General features: G+C 55.2%; 6 protein-coding genes across 10 annotated transcripts; 4 read left to right on the forward strand and 2 right to left on the reverse strand.

Moving 5' to 3' along the window:
- The first annotated feature begins 1,145 nt into the window (after window positions 1-1,145).
- On the forward strand, window positions 1,146-1,804 carry H310_04908 (hypothetical protein). Its single transcript, XM_008869453.1, has one exon. It carries the CDS (start codon window positions 1,191-1,193, stop codon window positions 1,743-1,745), a length of 555 nt encoding a protein of 184 aa, XP_008867675.1. The 5' UTR covers window positions 1,146-1,190; the 3' UTR covers window positions 1,746-1,804.
- Window positions 1,777-6,845, reverse strand: H310_04909 (glutamate decarboxylase; the record flags this gene model as incomplete). Of its 3 annotated transcripts, none has more annotated exons than XM_008869455.1 (19): window positions 6,705-6,845; window positions 6,587-6,657; window positions 6,460-6,541; window positions 6,290-6,366; window positions 6,170-6,224; window positions 5,912-6,123; window positions 5,693-5,862; window positions 5,507-5,650; window positions 5,070-5,283; window positions 4,669-5,020; window positions 4,073-4,615; window positions 3,646-4,007; window positions 3,147-3,284; window positions 2,923-3,086; window positions 2,640-2,876; window positions 2,488-2,590; window positions 2,271-2,416; window positions 2,141-2,229; window positions 1,777-2,093 (listed from the first exon to the last, which is right to left on the reverse strand). In XM_008869455.1, the coding sequence occupies exons 1-19, from the start codon at window positions 6,817-6,819 to the stop codon at window positions 1,777-1,779; spliced, it is 3,591 nt and encodes a 1,196-aa protein (XP_008867677.1). In that variant the 5' UTR covers window positions 6,820-6,845. The 3 variants fall into 3 exon arrangements, with proteins under 3 accessions (XP_008867677.1, XP_008867676.1, XP_008867678.1); XM_008869454.1 differs by having other exon boundaries at window positions 6,412-6,541; XM_008869456.1 differs by having other exon boundaries at window positions 6,412-6,657.
- A 2,281-nt stretch (window positions 6,846-9,126) lies between these two features.
- On the forward strand, window positions 9,127-12,602 carry H310_04910 (hypothetical protein). The gene is made up of 3 exons (XM_008869457.1): window positions 9,127-9,352; window positions 9,418-9,496; window positions 9,558-12,602. Exons 1-3 carry the CDS (start codon window positions 9,197-9,199, stop codon window positions 12,443-12,445), a joined length of 3,123 nt encoding a protein of 1,040 aa, XP_008867679.1. The 5' UTR covers window positions 9,127-9,196; the 3' UTR covers window positions 12,446-12,602.
- Window positions 12,603-12,900: 298 nt separating this feature from the next.
- H310_04911 (hypothetical protein) lies at window positions 12,901-13,453 on the forward strand. Its single transcript, XM_008869458.1, has one exon. The coding sequence runs from the start codon at window positions 13,113-13,115 to the stop codon at window positions 13,443-13,445; it is 333 nt and encodes a 110-aa protein (XP_008867680.1). The 5' UTR covers window positions 12,901-13,112; the 3' UTR covers window positions 13,446-13,453.
- Window positions 13,454-13,580: 127 nt separating this feature from the next.
- Window positions 13,581-15,455, reverse strand: H310_04912 (hypothetical protein). Its single transcript, XM_008869459.1, has one exon. It carries the CDS (start codon window positions 15,392-15,394, stop codon window positions 14,042-14,044), a length of 1,353 nt encoding a protein of 450 aa, XP_008867681.1. The 5' UTR covers window positions 15,395-15,455; the 3' UTR covers window positions 13,581-14,041.
- Window positions 15,456-15,535: 80 nt separating this feature from the next.
- Window positions 15,536-17,378, forward strand: H310_04913 (hypothetical protein). 3 transcript variants are annotated; one of them, XM_008869460.1, is made up of 5 exons: window positions 15,536-15,659; window positions 15,724-16,476; window positions 16,528-16,664; window positions 16,725-16,916; window positions 16,964-17,378. In XM_008869460.1, exons 1-5 carry the CDS (start codon window positions 15,576-15,578, stop codon window positions 17,241-17,243), a joined length of 1,446 nt encoding a protein of 481 aa, XP_008867682.1. In that variant the 5' UTR covers window positions 15,536-15,575; the 3' UTR covers window positions 17,244-17,378. The 3 variants fall into 3 exon arrangements, with proteins under 3 accessions (XP_008867682.1, XP_008867683.1, XP_008867684.1); XM_008869461.1 differs by lacking the exon at window positions 15,536-15,659 and having other exon boundaries at window positions 15,677-16,476; XM_008869462.1 differs by lacking the exon at window positions 15,536-15,659 and having other exon boundaries at window positions 15,677-16,476; window positions 16,725-17,378.
- Window positions 17,379-17,384: the final 6 nt, after the last annotated feature.

The following is a 17,384-nucleotide window of genomic DNA, read 5'->3' on the forward strand; positions in this document are numbered from 1 at the left end:
CCCGTCACTTCGTAGCCGTTCCCAACGCGCAGCGACGATACAGAAATGTCTGCCGCACGTTGTACTTGCCCACCGTCAAAAGCCATGTAGCGCGCCGGTGGATCACGCCCCCATCGACACAACAAGCATGCTTGTCACTGGGCCGTCCGTACGATTCAATATTTGGGGTTCTAGCTGTAGTCAAGTTGGCCAGGGACGTGTTGAACTGATACACGTCGGACTCTCTTCCTCGTTGGCTCAACTGCTTGAAGGTCACGACTTCGAGCCCCGGTGTCACAAGGAATATCTTGACGCCCAAGAGGAAGTGTCCGATTCAAGTCGAAGCCCCCCGCGTTGTACACGGCCGACTCGTCATGGAAGTCGCCCGCATACAGGATCACTCGACAAGTCGCCGTGCTCGTGAACGCTACGTCGCAGTACGCCGACGCTGGGTCGGTCGAGCACCTTGGGGGCAATCGACGTCACACCCTAAAGCCCCGAAACGCCGAGACCCCAAACGACTTCATTGGTGACGCCGGGCACCGTTGCGTCGTTGACGAAAACTGGATGATGTTGGTCCATGATCCGTATTTCCACGAGCACTTCCTCCATTGGAATCTCCGCATCAGCACCTGTGTCTGCACATCGATGGCGTCGTACCGAAGCGTGAGCGCAGCAAAGTCACTGTCCCAGTAGGATTCGCAAGGCAATGCACACTTGCAATTCCCCTGAAAGCACTCGTCCACGTTCAAGATCGTTTGGCATCGATGATAGTACACTATCACACAGTCGGCGAGTTCACGGCCTTGATCCTATACTACGTCGATGCTTCGAACATGATGCCCGTCGCCAGATTCGGCAACGCCACTTTGTCGCGCCACGTCGCTCCGACGCGCCACCGCCAAATGACAAACTGGGACGCGGGCGATGGCAGAGTGAGTCCGGGAACGGCCAACTCCGTTGCTTGGACCGACAACAAGACCTGCGGCGTCTGGACCCGGCAGTGTGCATTGCAACGCAGGCAGGGGCCAGGACTGTCGACGATGTCGCAGTCCATCTGCGATATATTTCGAGCGATCGCTCAAAAAGGTCTGGTGTCTCTTTGGCATCGGATTGGTTAAAACTACAAGCATTTGTGTGTTATGATTGGATCTACTCCTGGCCATTCTTCGAGCTCGGAAGTCGACGTCGTTCGTGGAGCCACAAGCATCATGCTGTCGTTGTTGGTCGGTCGATCTGCCAAGCATGGAGCATCAGCTGCAAAGCTCGTGCTTCCCCAGATACGAGGTAGCATGCTCCACACGCGCCTCGTTGTGCCGTATGCGGTTCCGCATTCGCATGCGTTCTCCACGTCGAGTCAACGTGAGAAAGAGTTGGAGGCCGAAAACGCCAACCTGAAGGCCGAGCTGGAAAAGTTGAAGGCGCAGGCGAAGAAGAAGGGTTTCCTTGCCATGGTGCAGGAAAACGGTTTGCCGTTTGTTGTGTGGTGGGTAACCCTGTACGGCAGTTGTGGTGTTGGCATCTACTACGCTCTCGAAGCCGGGTACATTGGTGGCGGAGATGCAATCCACATGATCCAGTCACTCGGTCTTGACCAGTACATCGACACAGAGAAGCTCAATCCGACGTACGGCAACATTGCGATCGCTGTCTTGCTCAACGAAATCCTTGAGACTGTGCGCTTGCCGTTGTGCATTGCCACGACCCCCATGATCAAGCGAGCGTATTTGAACGCGACTGGCAAGTCCTCGGTACCATCGGCATAAATACACTGTCTTGATATAGCTCCTTCATGTTTCAGCTTTCGATGGTTTTTGACACCCCCCACACTTCTTCGTCGTTCATTCGACTTGACTCTTCAGCGGCTATGGCTCTCTTGAGCCGGACGTACTCATCCCATGGAAAGCTTTCCACTGCCGAGTTCGCAGGACCTGGAGGTGCATCCTCTGGACCATATAATTCTGTCGACTCTGGAGCAACGAGGGAAGCGCTGGCATGTCGTCGGGGCACGAGCTCGGACCTCCCCATGGGTCGCTGCTCGGCAAACTGCAGACGCATCTCGACGTCGTCGCGATCGGCGTACTCGACATCACTCGAGTCGGCGAAATGTATCCCTGAGCAGACACATGGTATCAGTGGATGCATGGACGAGTTCGCTTACCATGAACTCTAACACCGTTGAATTCGTCGTGGACGACATAAACAGGATGGTCGGGGCTCGATGTCAGCGGCGTCACCTTGTCGTGCAAGCTATGCGTTGATGAGTTTGTTGGAAGAGTCGTCACACCCACCATTCGTACAGATGGTGCAATTGCACCAGGACAAACGCGTGGCTTTTGTGGGTCGAGGCGGTGGACAGATCCCACACCACTGGAATGCCAAAGTGCTGAAGCACCGAGCACACGATCGCTCCGTTCTCTTGGGCTTCGTTTCGCTCCTTCCAATCCATATTGAACCGTCAGTTCATGCCGGACTCGTTGAAAATATCGTGTCATCGCACGTGCACACCTTGGGATAGCCATGGACGCGACTCATCTGAAACAAGTGCTCCCGGGCCGGCGAATTGTCGTACCCATAGTAGTGTAGAAGGCACCACAGCCGAACCCCGTCTCTGTTGCACGCCAAACGTAAACACGTGTGTCGCGGAATGAAAACATCACCGAAATGCGTCCCAAAGGCCCACCGCAGCGTCTTCCAGGACATTCCACGACGTGGCTTCGTCGCAAGCGATGCCATACTTCTGCAGAGTCCCTTGCGCCCACAATCGGATGGCTTGGACGGGAACGCGTCGGACGGCGACTTTGTGCAGGAGCTCTTGCAAGAACACCGCCAATGCTGTGCGGTCGCCGGCCCACATGGCCTCGGGCGTGAGGAGATTGCGAGTACATGTAGAAAACCTACACGCACGCCGTTCAATGTCCAAGCAATCTGTGGCATTTTTACCGGCTCAAGCATTGCAGGATGGCTTCCAAGTTGAGCTGGGCAGCTCGAAACGACTTGGCCTTTGGGTTGACCTTGATCAAGCTAAAGTCTGGCACGAGCACGTGGACGAGATAGCAAAGTAGCACGCCGTTTTGCATTTGCTTTGGCATCTTGCTGGCGGTAATCTACATGAGACACAGAAGACATGCATGACTCGAGCCGTCGTGTGCAGGGGTCATCCTCACTTCTTCCGGCCACGCCTTGAGACTGTTGGCCCACCGCAAGAGCTGCTGAAGTTGCTTGGACGAAATCGTGGGTTTCGTGGTATATGTTCGCACCAAAGACGGTGGGACGTCGCATGGCTCGCTCTGGAGCCCATTGTCCTGCAGAGTAGTGTTCAGTGCGCCGTCCCTCGGTCGCATTCCAATTTGCAAGCACGTTGCACCTGGTCGAGGGAAAGCGTGTCGAAATCTCGAGGATGTGGCCGTGTGCGCTTTCCTTTAGCCACATCAACTGCGAAGCGGACAGTCCGTGCCAGCGAGGGAACAGTGCGGTGATGACTTGGCGACGGAATTGTAATAGTGCGTGCTGAGCCACCCCTAAGGGACACGAATGGCCGCGGGGACTGCGTCGACATCACCAACGACGCCACGAAACCGTTCGGGTCGAGCGATTCATCGTTACACGCCAGTTACACTACCGCGGTATATGAAATATGTCGGTTTCCAATGCCAATCAGCACACGCCATGTGTGCGGAGGCCAGACTTGCGGTGCTTGGTGCTGTGGCCTATCGCTAGGGCAAGCTTCGAGTCGTGTTTTGTGGTGGGGACAACTTTAGATCGCTGGACGCGAGGGGACTCGAGAAAGTGAATCGCGCGAGTGATGTCTTGGACAAGCATGTCGGCCATGGGGCGAGTAAAGTTTTGCTTCACCACGACACGCATGATCACGAGCGACTCGGCTCCACGAGGGCACGTGTACGCCGGGAGAATCCACCCTCGGGACCGCACTTTATCTTGAATGTCAAAGCACGTGTACTTGTCCGACTTTTTCAACTTAAACGCGACCAGGGGCATGTGGGCTTTGTCGACGATGTCAAAGTGGCCTACAACGAAGGTGTCAAATGAGCCCATTCCTGATGGCCACAGACGAGCACCCTGTTGGTCGCACCGGTTTCGCGCAAGCGGCATCGCAAGTATTCGGCCGTGCTCATGCCGGCATCCATAATGAGCCGGTACCCTTGGCGCCCCATGCGAATGAAATTGTAATATTGAGCAAGGATCGTGCCAGCGCCTTTTGAAAAGTTGAGTGTGAACGCTGCTTGGTCGCCCCCCAAGTAATTGACGTGGAATACCAGGTCCTCGGGCAAGTCGCTGGTTTCTCGCCACAGTGCCCACCCAATTCCGGCATACACCAGACCAAATTTGTGGCCACTAACATTGATCGACTTGACAAGGGGCAATCGAAAGTCCCACATGAGGTCGGGGTTCAAAAACGGCGCAATGAACCCCCCGCTCGCTGCGTCCACGTGAATGCCCACGTCCCAGCCATGCTCCAAGTTGAGCTGGATCAACAGATCGTGCACACCTTGCACGTCTTCAAATTCGCCGTTGAATGTGCTGCCCAGAACAACACACACGCCAATCGTGTTTTCGTCAATGAGCGGCTTGGCCCGTGCGGGGGTCAGCACGAGGCAATCCGGCGAGACATCGGCTGGACAGTTGAGTTTTAGACATGGTATCGGACTGAGGGCGACACCAACATACCTTCACGGCCCTCCACGTCAAAGTATTGGCACATTTTGTGCCAACATACTTGCACATTCGCCCCCATGACCATGTTGGGCTTGCTGGTGGGCAGGCCCTTGGCTTTTCGTCGGTGCTGCCATTTGCGTTTCATGGCCAGTCCAGCCAGCATGATGGCTTCCGACGATCCGACGCAGCTGGTCCCCACGGGGTCTCCAGGGGCATGGTACAGGTCCGCCAGCATCGCAACGCATCGCTTGTGGATGTCTGCCGATTGCGGGTACTGGTCCAAATCGATAAAATTCTTCCGCATTCCTTCAAACAAGATCGCTTCGGCTTCTGCTTCCATAAACGTCGTCACAAAGGACGCCAGCTACAACAAAGACCGCACTCAGCGACGACACCCAAAAGCAGCACCATACGTTCATTTTGGGGTTGCAGTCGAGGGAGAGGTCGTCTTTAATCAAATCCGCGGCCACCGATGCAGGAGTGCCATACGAAGGGAACGTTGTGTCTGGCAGCCCCGCCCAAAACGCTGGGTGGGCATACACTGGGCACTCGGCGCTTGCGCGTAATCCTTCCTCGGGGGTCCCAAATGCCATCTTCGTGTCGAGTCGCACAATGCCACGAAACGAGCTGTCATCGTTGTGGCAACAGTTGCAACGGATTGTTCAAGATCGTCACACTCTGCGATGTACTCAATATTTGTATTAGCATACTGAAATCGTCCTGAAAAATCTTCAGCCAACCGTCACAATGGCGCATCATCCGTCGGTTAAGTTTTCACTGCCGTAGTCCATCACAAACTCCTGTCCTTGGCATAGCATCCTGCGCAAATGCCACGATGTCTGCGCCGTACTGGACAATACTGCACTCAGGTTGCCCTGTCAGCAGCGCTCCCGCCAGCGTCAACGTTTCGACGTCAGACTCGTTGTGCGGGCTAGATCCTTCCCTGGGAGAGGCGCCAGGGGGGCTTGCGTGCATTGCAGGTCGCATTCGATACCTGTCGAGGAGATGAGCGGCGATTTCGCCGGTATTTCATTACCGATGGCTTCGCCCCTGGCGTTCGAGAACGTGTTCGTCAACAAGTTGAAGGAAGCACCACTGCGCTATGTCATGGCGCAGCGCAGGCAGACGCTTCTTGACGTGCTTGAGCGTTGGGTTTGTCGATTCCATGACGACGGCTTTGACCTTGGCTAGCCATGACTCTTTCGTCTGAACACGGAAACGCTTATTGTATCGGAGCAAACTAGCAGTGAGTTACTTGTTGGAAGCGTGGTGGAATTGCTACGTGGTTGGAAAAGGTCGTCCAGCAAATTTGGCGACGTGTCTGCAGTGACACGCGACAGTTGCCGTACGTACTCGACTTTAACGTGCCAATGTCAATGCGATCGACCTCATCGAGTGCGATTGCAGGGGTGTTCGACGTCGTTTTCGCGCAATATGGAGGTCGCCATGTGGCATATGGCAGCTTGTCTGGAGAACGAGCGGTGAACTTCGAGCAGGGTTGGTAATGGAAAACCTGGGTGGAAGGTCATCTTCACGTCGAAAGCAACGGCTGGAGGTAGCTGAGGGAGCTACGCATGGACACGAGTTATAGGAATACAATTTCCCGTGTTCCTTCAAATTGTCCTGAACGCACTGTTTCCAAGACAAGCTCCATCGTGCGGAGGAACGCCAACAGGAGCTCATGGCTGTTCGTGATGGACGCATTGCTTCCTAGGATGACTGTGTTGTTGGTCATTGAGTGTGCCAAGTACGAACTTGAATCCGTCTCCACAAAGTCGAATGTCAGCATCTCCAAGATCATACTCGACGAAGCGTCTTGCACGATATGGGCAACTTGCTGGACGCATTCGTGCTCGAAGCATTCACCAATACCATACTCGACAACCTACGCACGACGTGGGGGAAAATTATGTCCGTTGTACGTGTATACTTCATGAAGGCGCTGAGCACATTTATGTTGCCCGAGGTGCTTCCGCCTCAACACGTATGTCTCGATATCCGCTGGGGAAGCATGAGATCATCAGATCACTGAGTGAGCATACACCTACCAACAACGTGTTTCTCGAAGCATTCTTGAGGAAATACGCGCGGGTGCCTCCTTGCGTTGTAGAAGCTTAAGGCTGCGCGAACGAGCATCAGCATCGATGGCGGACTTCCTGGCATCCTCCCGTCGACAATTTCGCGGGAAATCTCACGTCCGCATATTAAGATACGATGTCGTATTATCCGGATAGAATATTGTCCACCTTTGGACTTGATGTGCCGACGCGAGCGGTCGACGAGAATTGTCGATGACGCTTTGCCGAAGCACGCGGGACTTTAGTCTGCGGGGATGACTTCATGGATAGAAGTCGTGAGTATGGGGATATCGTCATGCATAGGCCACAGCTTTCGTCTGGAAAGAGAACAAGGGGAGTTGCCCGTATTGACCATGGAAACCGGGAAGGGAGGGACTGTATTGCGCCACCGAGCCGACGCGTCGAGTTTTTCTTGAGCAGCCTGGAACTTCCATTCAATACTACCACAAGCTACGACTTATAGTTGGCGTTGAGGAACTCAAATCCTTCACCAAAAGCCTGACGAAACGCCGTACGGCTGTGTTCGGCAATGCCATATCCAATCTCTACCTCGCCTGCCTCCAAACGGGTGTAGATCGAGTCGGCAAACTCATCGACGTTCACACCGAACGTATGCAAGCCAGGTGCTTGCAGGTCCGTGTCGACGGCGGGGGGAATAACTTCGATAACTTTGATCGGCGTCTTGGCGAGCTGGTAGCGCAAGGACCACGTATAAGAGTGCAAGGCGGCTTTCGTGCTCGAATACACAGGGACCGTGGCCAGGGGGGCGAATGACAGTCCACTCGTGACGTTCACAAACGCGGCAAATGGTTTCTTGAGGAAGAAAGGGGTCCACAGCAGCGTCGTGTGAATAACACCAGTGTAGTTGATGTTAATCTCGCTCTCGATTGTAGCCCAGTCGGGGGTCACACCTTGCGTGATGTCCATAGCCCGCTGAATGCCAGCATTGTTCACAAATACGTCAATAGAAGGATGTTCCTGGGTCAAGAGCAAGAACAGCGCTTCACGTCCTTGAGGTGTCCCGACGTCCCCGACCACAATGTGGAACCCGGGGTGGGCGGCTTTCGCTTCCTGGAGCTTCGCAAGTCGCCGGCCAACAAGGATGACAGTGTTCCCGCTTTGCAGGAAGCGAATGGCCAGCGCCAGTCCAATACCGGATGCTCCTCCCGTGATCACGACCGTGTGCCCCGTCAGCGATTCCATCGTGGCGGATGCACTCGACGGATCCATCCAACAGCGTTCACCACCGACAAGTGTATCTTGGGTTTCCGGATGATCCGGATAAAACGCCCAGGTTTGGATGGAGCCTGCAACTTCAAGCACGCAGGCAAGGCATCGCCTGGGAGAACCCGACCACCGCAACGAATCCCCTTCGTTGGGGTGCCGGAGAGACGATGCAAGTCCATTGTGGGTGGATTTCATGTATGGGGCAGCTCCGACACTCGCCTGATCTCCTCTGTTCAGCGGCACAAAAGAGCGCGTTCTCGGCGCACAAGTGAGAGAATCGTTCTTGATTTGCGAACATCGCCGGCCGCCAAGGTTTGTATCATGACGGAAAACGATCTGGGCGAGCAAGTCGCTTGCGCGCCATGCAGCACACAACACGTCGCTCCCAACCCTCGCACTGGTTCACTGAATCGCCGTGAGAGTCTGTGTACACGCCAGGGTTACTCACGACCCTACTCTGCTCTGTTGTTACAACTGGCACGCCATGGCCGTCTTTGGGAATGTACACAAACGACGGCCAGAGTAAGAACGACAGTGGGCAAATGGAGCCACCCTCCAACCCCCTTCCGCTGCTCGCATCACGTACTTTTGGCGATTCGTTCCCGCCATGGACGCCACCCTTGTGCACCAATGCCAAGCGCATGGTGAGTCTGAGAATTGTTATCTGACGACGCTGCCGCCAAACAAGTGTCCCCTCCATGTAGCATACCGTCCCCTCGAATGCGGACGATCGAATGCAGCCTTGTCCATCGAAGCCCCCTGGTCGACGCCATGGGCATCCTCCCCCCCGGAGTCGCCCCAACTTTGGCACGTGCACTCTCAACAGCCTCTGCATGCGTTGCACACATTACTCGACAGTGGGAGAAACACAGGAATTTTAGCCAATCCGAATGAACTGTTCGTGGAATTCACTGTTCGGTCGAGGGGTGTCTTCGACAGCTTATCACGCACCAGCGGCTCCACGACGGTATACGGACGTTCAGAACTTCCCTTCCGCTTGTTTGATGTGTGATGTGCTGCGCATGTGTTAGGAACGATGCGTGCGCATGGAAGGGCTTGGTGGCGTTATTCTGCTAGGATATCAGTGGGGGACCTGAAATACGGAATTTTAACCAATCAAATACCCCCATCGCCAAATGGCCAGTCCAATACAAACTATTGTGTAGAAACAGCAAGCCCCCTTCACAAGCCCAGTCCGATTACCGACCACCGCCGACGACTCACTCACCGCCGCCATGTCCTCACGCCATCGAGGAGGTTATGACGATGATGACGACGACGACATGCTCATGAAGGCACTGCTGATGAGTGAGCCTTGTGGGAACTGCGGAAAACCCGGCGCACAAATCCCGTGCATGAGCGGTTGCGACCAAGTGTTTTACTGCTCGCGGGTATGTCAACGACTCCGACGCTCTCCTTGACACACCGACTTCGACGTTGACCTGGGATGCCTTAGGAATGCAACATGCTCCACGCCTCATCGCATCGGTTGCAATGTCGCAACCTTCGGTGCTCCAAGTTTAATGACAGTGATTGTACGTTCACGTGTGCCAAATTCTTCGGGCGACACGAGGCGATAACACGGTGTTTCTGTAGCGGAAGACGATTCGAGCGACGAATCGTACGACGACGAGTCCGGGGACTCCAGTGACGAAGACATTCGGCCTCCGCCGCCTGTGTCAAAAGGCAAAGCATCCTCGACCGCTAACGGCAAGGGTGGCGCAGCGATGAAGAAGAAGGAGAGCAGTGGTAGTAGCTCCCGAATTCGAGTAGACTCGGATATGGATCGCCGCATTGAGGAGAAGATGGAGAAGGTCATCCGACGGCTCAAGAAGCAAGAGGAGAATCGCATCGCGCAAGCGATCGAGGCGCAGATGGCACAAGCAAATGCAAACTGGACAGACGCCGACATGAACCGCATTGCCATGGAGGTGAAGAACCGACTGCAAAAAGAAATGGGTCACATGTTCATGGCCGGGTCGAGCAGTCGATCGCGAAAAAACAGCATCACGAGGGAAAGTTTGTTGCAGTCACGTCAAATCACGTCGATCGCCGAAGAGACGCAGCAGCCGAGCAACGGGAGCAGCAGGGGCGGGGACCTTCCCCAAGGAAGTCTTTCCCGCAGCAATTCGTCTCGACAAACTCTCGGTCAGGAAATCTCACGGCCAGCTCCGTCGTCGCGATCCAATTTGTCGAGAGATACTGCTCCTGCACCACAGCAGCAGCTGCAACCCGAGGTATCGGCGCCGACCAGCATGCCTCTCACGAACTCGCGGGACAACTTGACGTCGTCGACCCGCAACATCGTTGTGGACGCTGCACCAGTGCTGGAAAACGGAGCGTCGTCGCGAATTTTCCATGCCGACGCGGCGGCAGTGGGCCCTCCCCCAGCGTGGAACAACAAGTGCGCCGCCTTCCTATCGTTGAAAATTGTCGTGTGGAAGCTCGAGTTCTTACCTCAGCTCAAATTTGGCCGCAACGACGTGGACGGAAGTTGGAACAAGGTGATCGAAGTCGATGCGGACGAGTCGTTCTCCCACGTCGAAGTCGGGGACCTCCTCATGTCTCTCAATGGACAGCACGTTGCGGGCCTCGCCACCGACGACGGCATGATTCAAGAGATGCTGCAGATGACCCACGGCAGCCACTTAATTCTCAAGTTCAGCACGACAAAGCCCTTGAACAACCCCGTCAAAGAATACTCGGTGCGGTGGGGCAACGGGCCGCTCGGTCTCACATTAAAGGACGATGGATCGCCTGAGGCCCTACCAATTGTGCATCGCCTCACACGCAAGCCGGGGTCGGTCGCACTCAAGGAGAACATTGCAATCGGGGACGTACTGTGCGCCATCAACAACATCGACACGGTCCAACTGGGGTGTGCACTCACCATGTCGGTTCTGAAAAAGGTGCAGCTCCCGGCTACGCTTACATTTCGTGGAGTTGGTGGGAATCACGGCAGCAGCTCGGGCGGTCCCGACGCCGTTCCTGCACCCGGCGGGGTCCAAGTGTCGCGCGAAGTCGTTCGAGTGCCCAGTTCCAAAAACGTCGGAGTCCCTTCCGTTCCACCTGTACTTTCGCCAACTCCCGGAGCCGTGTACACAGTCAACTGGACGGTCGGTCCACTCGGTCTCACGATCATTCCGGGTCTTGCCGCCGGCGAGCTCCCCGTGATCAAGCGTGTGACGGGCAAGGGCGAGTCCCCCGGCATTGAAAACGCCCAGGTCGGCGACTTTTTGCTCGCTGTCAACAGCCAGAGTGTGGCGTCCCTTGGGTTCGAAACCATCGTCGAAATGATGAAGTCGTTGCCAAAACCAATCTTCCTCGAGTTCCGATCGGCCCAAAAGTCCAACCACGTGCACTCCAGCCGTGGTGACAAGCCGGAACGGTCGCGAGCGGACCGACCCATGCGAAATCTGCCCTCGCCGGCTCCTGAAGTCCCCGTTGTCGCGCCCCCCCCTCCTCCTGCACCGACTGACTGTGTCCGATCGAATCAATCGGCGGTGACGTCCAGCGTCCGCAGCTCCCCTCCTCCTTCGTCCAAGTGGCTCCAGCAAACGAACGGAGAGGAAGTGGACATTGACGTGCCACCAGCGCCTGCCTCAACGTACTCGGTCGTGTGGGGTGCCGATGGCCCCCTGGGGCTAACCATCGATGCGATCCCGCACGCCACAGGGGCCTTTATTAAACGATCCAACCACACGGGGGCTGCGGCACATCTCCCAGAGGATTGTGTCGGTGACGAAATGACCCATATCAACGACATTGACGTCACCCAAATGGACTACAGCCGCATCGTGACGTACTTGCGCAAGGTGCCGCGACCTGTGACCCTTCGCTTCAAGAAAGACTCGATCGTTGGAAGGGATTCGGTCTCGAACGCTCCTGGTATCCAGACACAGACCACCCGGTTGTCTGCGTCGACTGGTGCCCCTGTCATGCGTTCGGCTAGCGCCAACTCAATCCAAACGCCAGGCAACCAATATGACTTGTCGTGGACGGACGGGTCCCTTGGCTTGTCGTTGCACGCCGCCGACGACAAGTCCGAGTACCCGTACATTACGCGCGTCACGGGGGTCGGGTGCGCGGCGCATCTCCCGAGCACTGTCGTGGGCGACCAGTTGCGATATATCAACAGCTCGTCGTGTCATTCGAGTGGCATGACTTTCAACGACGTGATGGAAATGCTCAAGACGCTGCCGAAACCCATCCACTTGCGCTTCCAAAAGACCGACGAGAAACCGCTGGCCCCTCGCAGTCACTCTGGCAACGGCACGTACCCCCCTGTCAACCACTCCACAACGTTGTCGAGCAATCATAGCACGTTGCTGAGCAACGGAACAACGCTCCATCCTGCCAACGGATCGTTCAACTCGGGTGGTGACGACGACAGCACGGCGCACAACATGCTCACGCCGTTCGCCGGAGCGCCAAAGCTGTCCACAGGTCGACGTCAGAAAATTGTCAAGCAGTTGAAAAAGTAATTGTAGAGTTATCGGGAAACGACCCAAACGATCCCTAGGGGTGTTTGAATTCCTATCGTCGTAGTGTCGACGGCGAGCGAAGCGGCACATGCTGCCCACACCACCGAGCCGCTCGTTCCATCAACTGTCGTGATATCTCGTACAACGTTCGAGCAGCAGCGCCTAGAGAAGTCGCCAAGGGTTGGCAATGACTGCATGGTGCAGTCCGGTTGTCGTGGGCTTGAAGCACTGGTGGAACGTTTGTATTGGTCGCAGGGGCACTCCTACGTGATGATGGCAAGGGAGGCTCGTCTTCGCGAGAATCGAAAGCATGGCACAGACGATAGCAAAGGCATGTTCATGTTCATTCAGAATAGTTTTCGGTGGGTGGATGCACGCGTTCGAGGCGATCGACGAAAGCAAGAAATCTTCCCACATGCAATCGAAATGTGCAGATGGCCTCTACCTAGCGTATCCGAGCGAGGCCGCGGCACGTGGACGCATGCGAGCAGCAGCGCATTTGGCACTCCGACCGTGATCATGCGCTGGATCCTTGGGTCGAAGTCGAGATTCCAGCGCGTACAAGCCATTTTCATGCTCTGCGCCATCGGGCATCCAATTCTCGCGGTGTCGTGGCGACCACGAGCTCCTTGGAACCTTACATCATCGTCAAAGTTCTGCACCACCCATGCCGCAGGGATCAGCTGGTAGTCGCGCACCGCCCGCTGCTTGCGCTCGAGGCGAGTGGATTGCTCGGACGAATGATTGCACTACATTCTTTCACCCAAGTGTATCTGCCAAGGTAATCTTGCACGGTCACAGAGAGTTCCATTCCTCATCCAAACGTCTTCGAGCAGCGTATCATCGCGATCGCGCCAGACACTTCTTTACCACGCCCGAAGCAACAGGCGCAACCACGTGCATCTTTGTGCTGTCAAACGAATGTGGCATGACTTGGCAGGAAGACCTTGACCACATTGGGTGTCCTTCCATCGGTGTGCTCGGAAAATCTCGTTGCTGATGTTTCAGCGCGCATATGACTATATTTATATTGAATATATTGAATTTCAATATAAGCTATTCTCAAAAAAATAAGTATATACATAAGTATATACTACGTATTAAGATTTAACATAAATAAAATTATGCTGCCTCGGTGAGGAGATACAGCTGGATGCATTCAGTGTGCCAGGATGCGACAGGTCATGCCATGTCGTCTCCTTCGCGAAGACGAAGGGAATTGAAAAAAGGAAAGCAATGAAAGTGGTGCATACTTGTCGAATGTAGCTGGCGTCATGAAGACGACGTCGATTGGGGTGATCTCCAGCAACGAGAGACGCTGGCATCTTGACAAGTGCGATCTCCCAGGATGTCCAGAGCCAGGATGGTGCCCACGACGTCGAGCTACTCCTTGCGCACTCTTCATGTGCTTACCATGTTCAGGCAACATCGTCTGCGAAGCCTCCCACGCCCTCTGACACCACCAGGTTACGACGACACTTGCAGCGGCATCGTCGAGTGCTCCAGAGTGAATCACTTCTGACGTAACTCGATCTCGTCCAACTCGGCTTGTGTTCGACTTGACATATATACATGCTACGACTCGTTCGATAGTACCTATATCTGGTAGTGGTAATCGCCCTCGGGGTACCCGCTAAAGAGCCGCCTTCGCAAGTCCATCTCGGAGTGGCTTCCGTACTGCATCTGCTGCATTTGCTGTTGATGTTGGTGGTGCTGGTGGACAGCCGCCACGGCGGCCGCGGCTGCAGCTACAGCTTGATGGGACCGATATTGCTGTTGCATTTGCTGGTAATGCGGGAAAGACGTGGGTTGGCCGTGATATTGCTGTTGTGGTTGTTGTTGCTGTTGTTGCGGTTGTGCTTGCTGTGGCATTGAAACCGGTTGAGGCATCGGAGGCGCCTGCGTCGCCATCACGCCTGGATGGTGGCCATACGCTTGAGCATAATGGTTGACCAAGTCGCCTGGATGCACTCCAACCGTCGCGGTGTGCGGAGCGGTCGTCACAACGTCTTCTGGAGACAGCCCCAGCACAGCTGAGTGAGTCGATTGATGCGAATGGTTGGAGCACATGCCTCCGCCCAACACCCACACGAAGCACCCTTGCCACGTGCACTTTTTGCCGCCCCCATGTGCTTTGCAATGACCACCTCCCCGATCGATGCCTTCACATCCCGCCGTTTTACATTTCGTCCCACCGCCATGCCGAATGCAGTACCCACGAGTCTTGACGACGTTCTCGCACCCATCGATGATGCATTGCTTCCGCCCGCCATGCGCTTTGCAAAGCTTTTTGTACTGCGCTGTCTTGTTGCAACCTTCTTCTTCGCACAGCCGGCTGCCTCCATGTTCACGACATCGCTTCTTCGCTTGCTGGATCTTCGTACACCCTTCTACGATGCATTCCTTCCGACCGCCGTGGGCTTTGCACATGCCACTGCCAGCATCCACTTTCGTGCACCCGGGGGTTTGGCACAACGGGGCCGGGTCCGGGAGTATCGCGGCGGGTGGCGGGTTCTTGTGCACAGGACACAATCCTCCGTTTGGCGCCCACGATCCACAACCGGCCAGTGTACACTTCTTGCCACCTCCATGTGCCTTGCAGTACCCACCACCGCGCTCGACCTTATCGCAGTTCATCATGCCGCACTTGGTGCCGCCGCCATGCGATACACACAGCCCTTTTCCAACGTCTTTGTTTGAACAGCCTTGGAACGTGCACATGCGGCTTCCACCGTGTGTTTTACACACGCCACGATAAACGCGCTTGTTTTGGCAGTTCTTGACGCTGCATAACGCTTTCCCGCCGTGCTTCGAGCAGAGGCCCATGCCCTGAGCTGTGGACGAGCAGCCTTCAATTTTGCACGTTTTTCCACCGCCATGGCCGATGCACAGGCCAGCGCATTGCGCAAATCGAGGACATCCCGGTACGCGGCATGTCTTTGCTGTCATATCGTCGTCGTCGTCGTCGTCGGTGTACCGTCCTGCCGCTCTTTTCTCTCCTCCGAGTGACCAATTTGCTAATTTTATACCGCTATCACTTTTGAAAATTAAATTTCCCGGTTACAGCCTAAGAAATTATCCGGATTCGTGCTGCCACCCACCACCATATTGGTGGAAGTTGAAGGTCGCGATGGCGGACGAAGCAGTCACAGGAACGAAGCGGTCGGCCGCCGCCGAGATGGACCTCCCAAAGAAGAAAAAGTTGAAGAAGCTTGTACGTTCATACATGGAGCGTGTTGATGCAGTAGTGTGGACTAATCTTCCTCGTCTTTCCGCAGACACCAGAACAGCTCACGCAATTGGAGTATCGCAAGCGTCTCGAGGCATGTGCTGCATCGAGCAATGCACCGGAAGCACTTGCACTGTTCCACGAAATGAAGCAAATGGGGGTGCCCCTGCACACGTACTTGTACCAAGTCATCTTGAATATCTGTGGGCAATCCACGGCTGCAAACAACTTGGTCGCCGACGCGTTCGAGGTGTACGAACACATGAAGATTCATGCTGCAGCGGCCATGCCCAAGTCCAAGAAGCATCCCGTCGACGAGTCGTCATATAGCGCTCTCATCAAGCTCTGTTCCAAGCAACACATGACTGAACGCGCGCTGGCCCTCATCACGGAACTCGAGGACAACAAGGTCGCTCCCAAGTTGCGGACATTTGCACCTCTTTTAGTCGAATTCACATCGATCCTCGATCTGAAACAAGCGTGGTGGGTGTACGAAAAGCTCGTTCATCATGGAATCGACGCGACGGAGGCTGAATACGCCGCGCTGCTCGGTGCGAGCTCAGCGTTGAACGATTTGGACATGTTTTACAAAGTGCTTGGAATTTTTTGCGACGAGATCCTCGTGCCCAGCCCGAGCACTTGGCAAATCCTCAAAGAATTCTTTGGCAAGCCGGGAATTCACAAGGACAAATGGCTGTGCAACGTTGGGGAAGTGAATAAGGCAGGGATCTGCTCTGTCACGGGCTCGACATTGCAAAGCGTCGAGCTCTCTGCGGAAAAGCAACAGGCACTCTTGACCAAGGTAGACTGTTCAGGGTCATCGTCATTGTGCTCAAAATTCTTCGACGATCAGGTCGAGAACTTGGTGTGCACCTCGGATGAGCGCGTCGCGCAGTGGGCTGCATTCAAGGCGTGGCTGGACGAGCATGGGCCGTTTGACGTGATCATCGACGCCGCGAACGTGGGATATTTCAACCAAAACTTTGAAGGGTACGCAGGATGAAGGCACTCGGACAGTTGTATGCAGTTCTGAAGCTAGCAACTGGGTAGGGGGGGCTTCAACTACGGCCAAATCCAAACAGTTGTGCAGGCGTACCAGTCCAAGGGCCTGACGCCTTTGATTGTACTTCACAAACGCCGCACGAAGGACAACCAGGTGCCGGCGCAGCATCGAGCGATGGTCCAGCAGTGGAAAGACGAGAAAACCATGTTTAACTGCGAGTACGGCAACAACGACGACTGGTATGCACTCGAGTACTTGGGTTCAAGCGCGTGATGTGGTGTTGTAGGTACTGGCTGTATGCGGCGGTCAAACTGGGAGGGCGGACATTGGTTGTATCGAACGACGAAATGCGCGACCACCATTTCCAAATGATCCACAACCAAGACTTTCACCGGTGGAAGGAACGGCACTTGGTCCACTACGAAGTTCGCGGTCACAACGTCGTTCTTCACGAGCCGTCCGTGTACTCCAAACGGAGCCAGCACTTGGCATCGAGCTGGCACTTTCCTACGACCTCATCGTCCGATTGGCTCGTGTTTCATCGTCGCCGACAGCCTGCTCCATGATCGATCATGCCCTCGCACAGCTATGTTTAGACAAAGAGTGCCGGACATGCCTCCTGGAATATGAAAGAGTTGATCGAGGCAGGCATGTGTGCAAGCTATAAATACTCGACAATGGCCCGATGATGGAGCACACCACATTGC

The sequence above is a fragment of the Aphanomyces invadans genome, assembly GCF_000520115.1.
Source record: "Aphanomyces invadans strain NJM9701 unplaced genomic scaffold supercont1.8, whole genome shotgun sequence".
Lineage (NCBI taxonomy): Eukaryota > Oomycota > Saprolegniomycetes > Saprolegniales > Verrucalvaceae > Aphanomyces > Aphanomyces invadans.

Excerpts from the sequence above, each read along its gene's own strand:
- H310_04910 (XM_008869457.1), top strand. The coding sequence starts at position 9,197 with ATGTCCTCACGCCATCGAGGAGGTTATGACGATGATGACGACGACGAC. Across the intron at positions 9,353-9,417 it reads AAGTGTTTTACTGCTCGCGG|GAATGCAACATGCTCCACGC; the intron begins GTATGTCAACGA and ends GGGATGCCTTAG. Across the intron at positions 9,497-9,557 it reads CAAGTTTAATGACAGTGATT|CGGAAGACGATTCGAGCGAC; the intron begins GTACGTTCACGT and ends GTGTTTCTGTAG.
- H310_04912 (XM_008869459.1), bottom strand. The coding sequence starts at position 15,394 with ATGACAGCAAAGACATGCCGCGTACCGGGATGTCCTCGATTTGCGCAA.
- H310_04908 (XM_008869453.1), top strand. The coding sequence starts at position 1,191 with ATGCTGTCGTTGTTGGTCGGTCGATCTGCCAAGCATGGAGCATCAGCT.
- H310_04911 (XM_008869458.1), top strand. The coding sequence starts at position 13,113 with ATGCCGCAGGGATCAGCTGGTAGTCGCGCACCGCCCGCTGCTTGCGCT.
- H310_04913 (XM_008869460.1), top strand. The coding sequence starts at position 15,576 with ATGGCGGACGAAGCAGTCACAGGAACGAAGCGGTCGGCCGCCGCCGAG. Across the intron at positions 16,477-16,527 it reads AACAGGCACTCTTGACCAAG|GTCGAGAACTTGGTGTGCAC; the intron begins GTAGACTGTTCA and ends TTCGACGATCAG. Across the intron at positions 16,917-16,963 it reads TACGGCAACAACGACGACTG|GTACTGGCTGTATGCGGCGG; the intron begins GTATGCACTCGA and ends GTGGTGTTGTAG.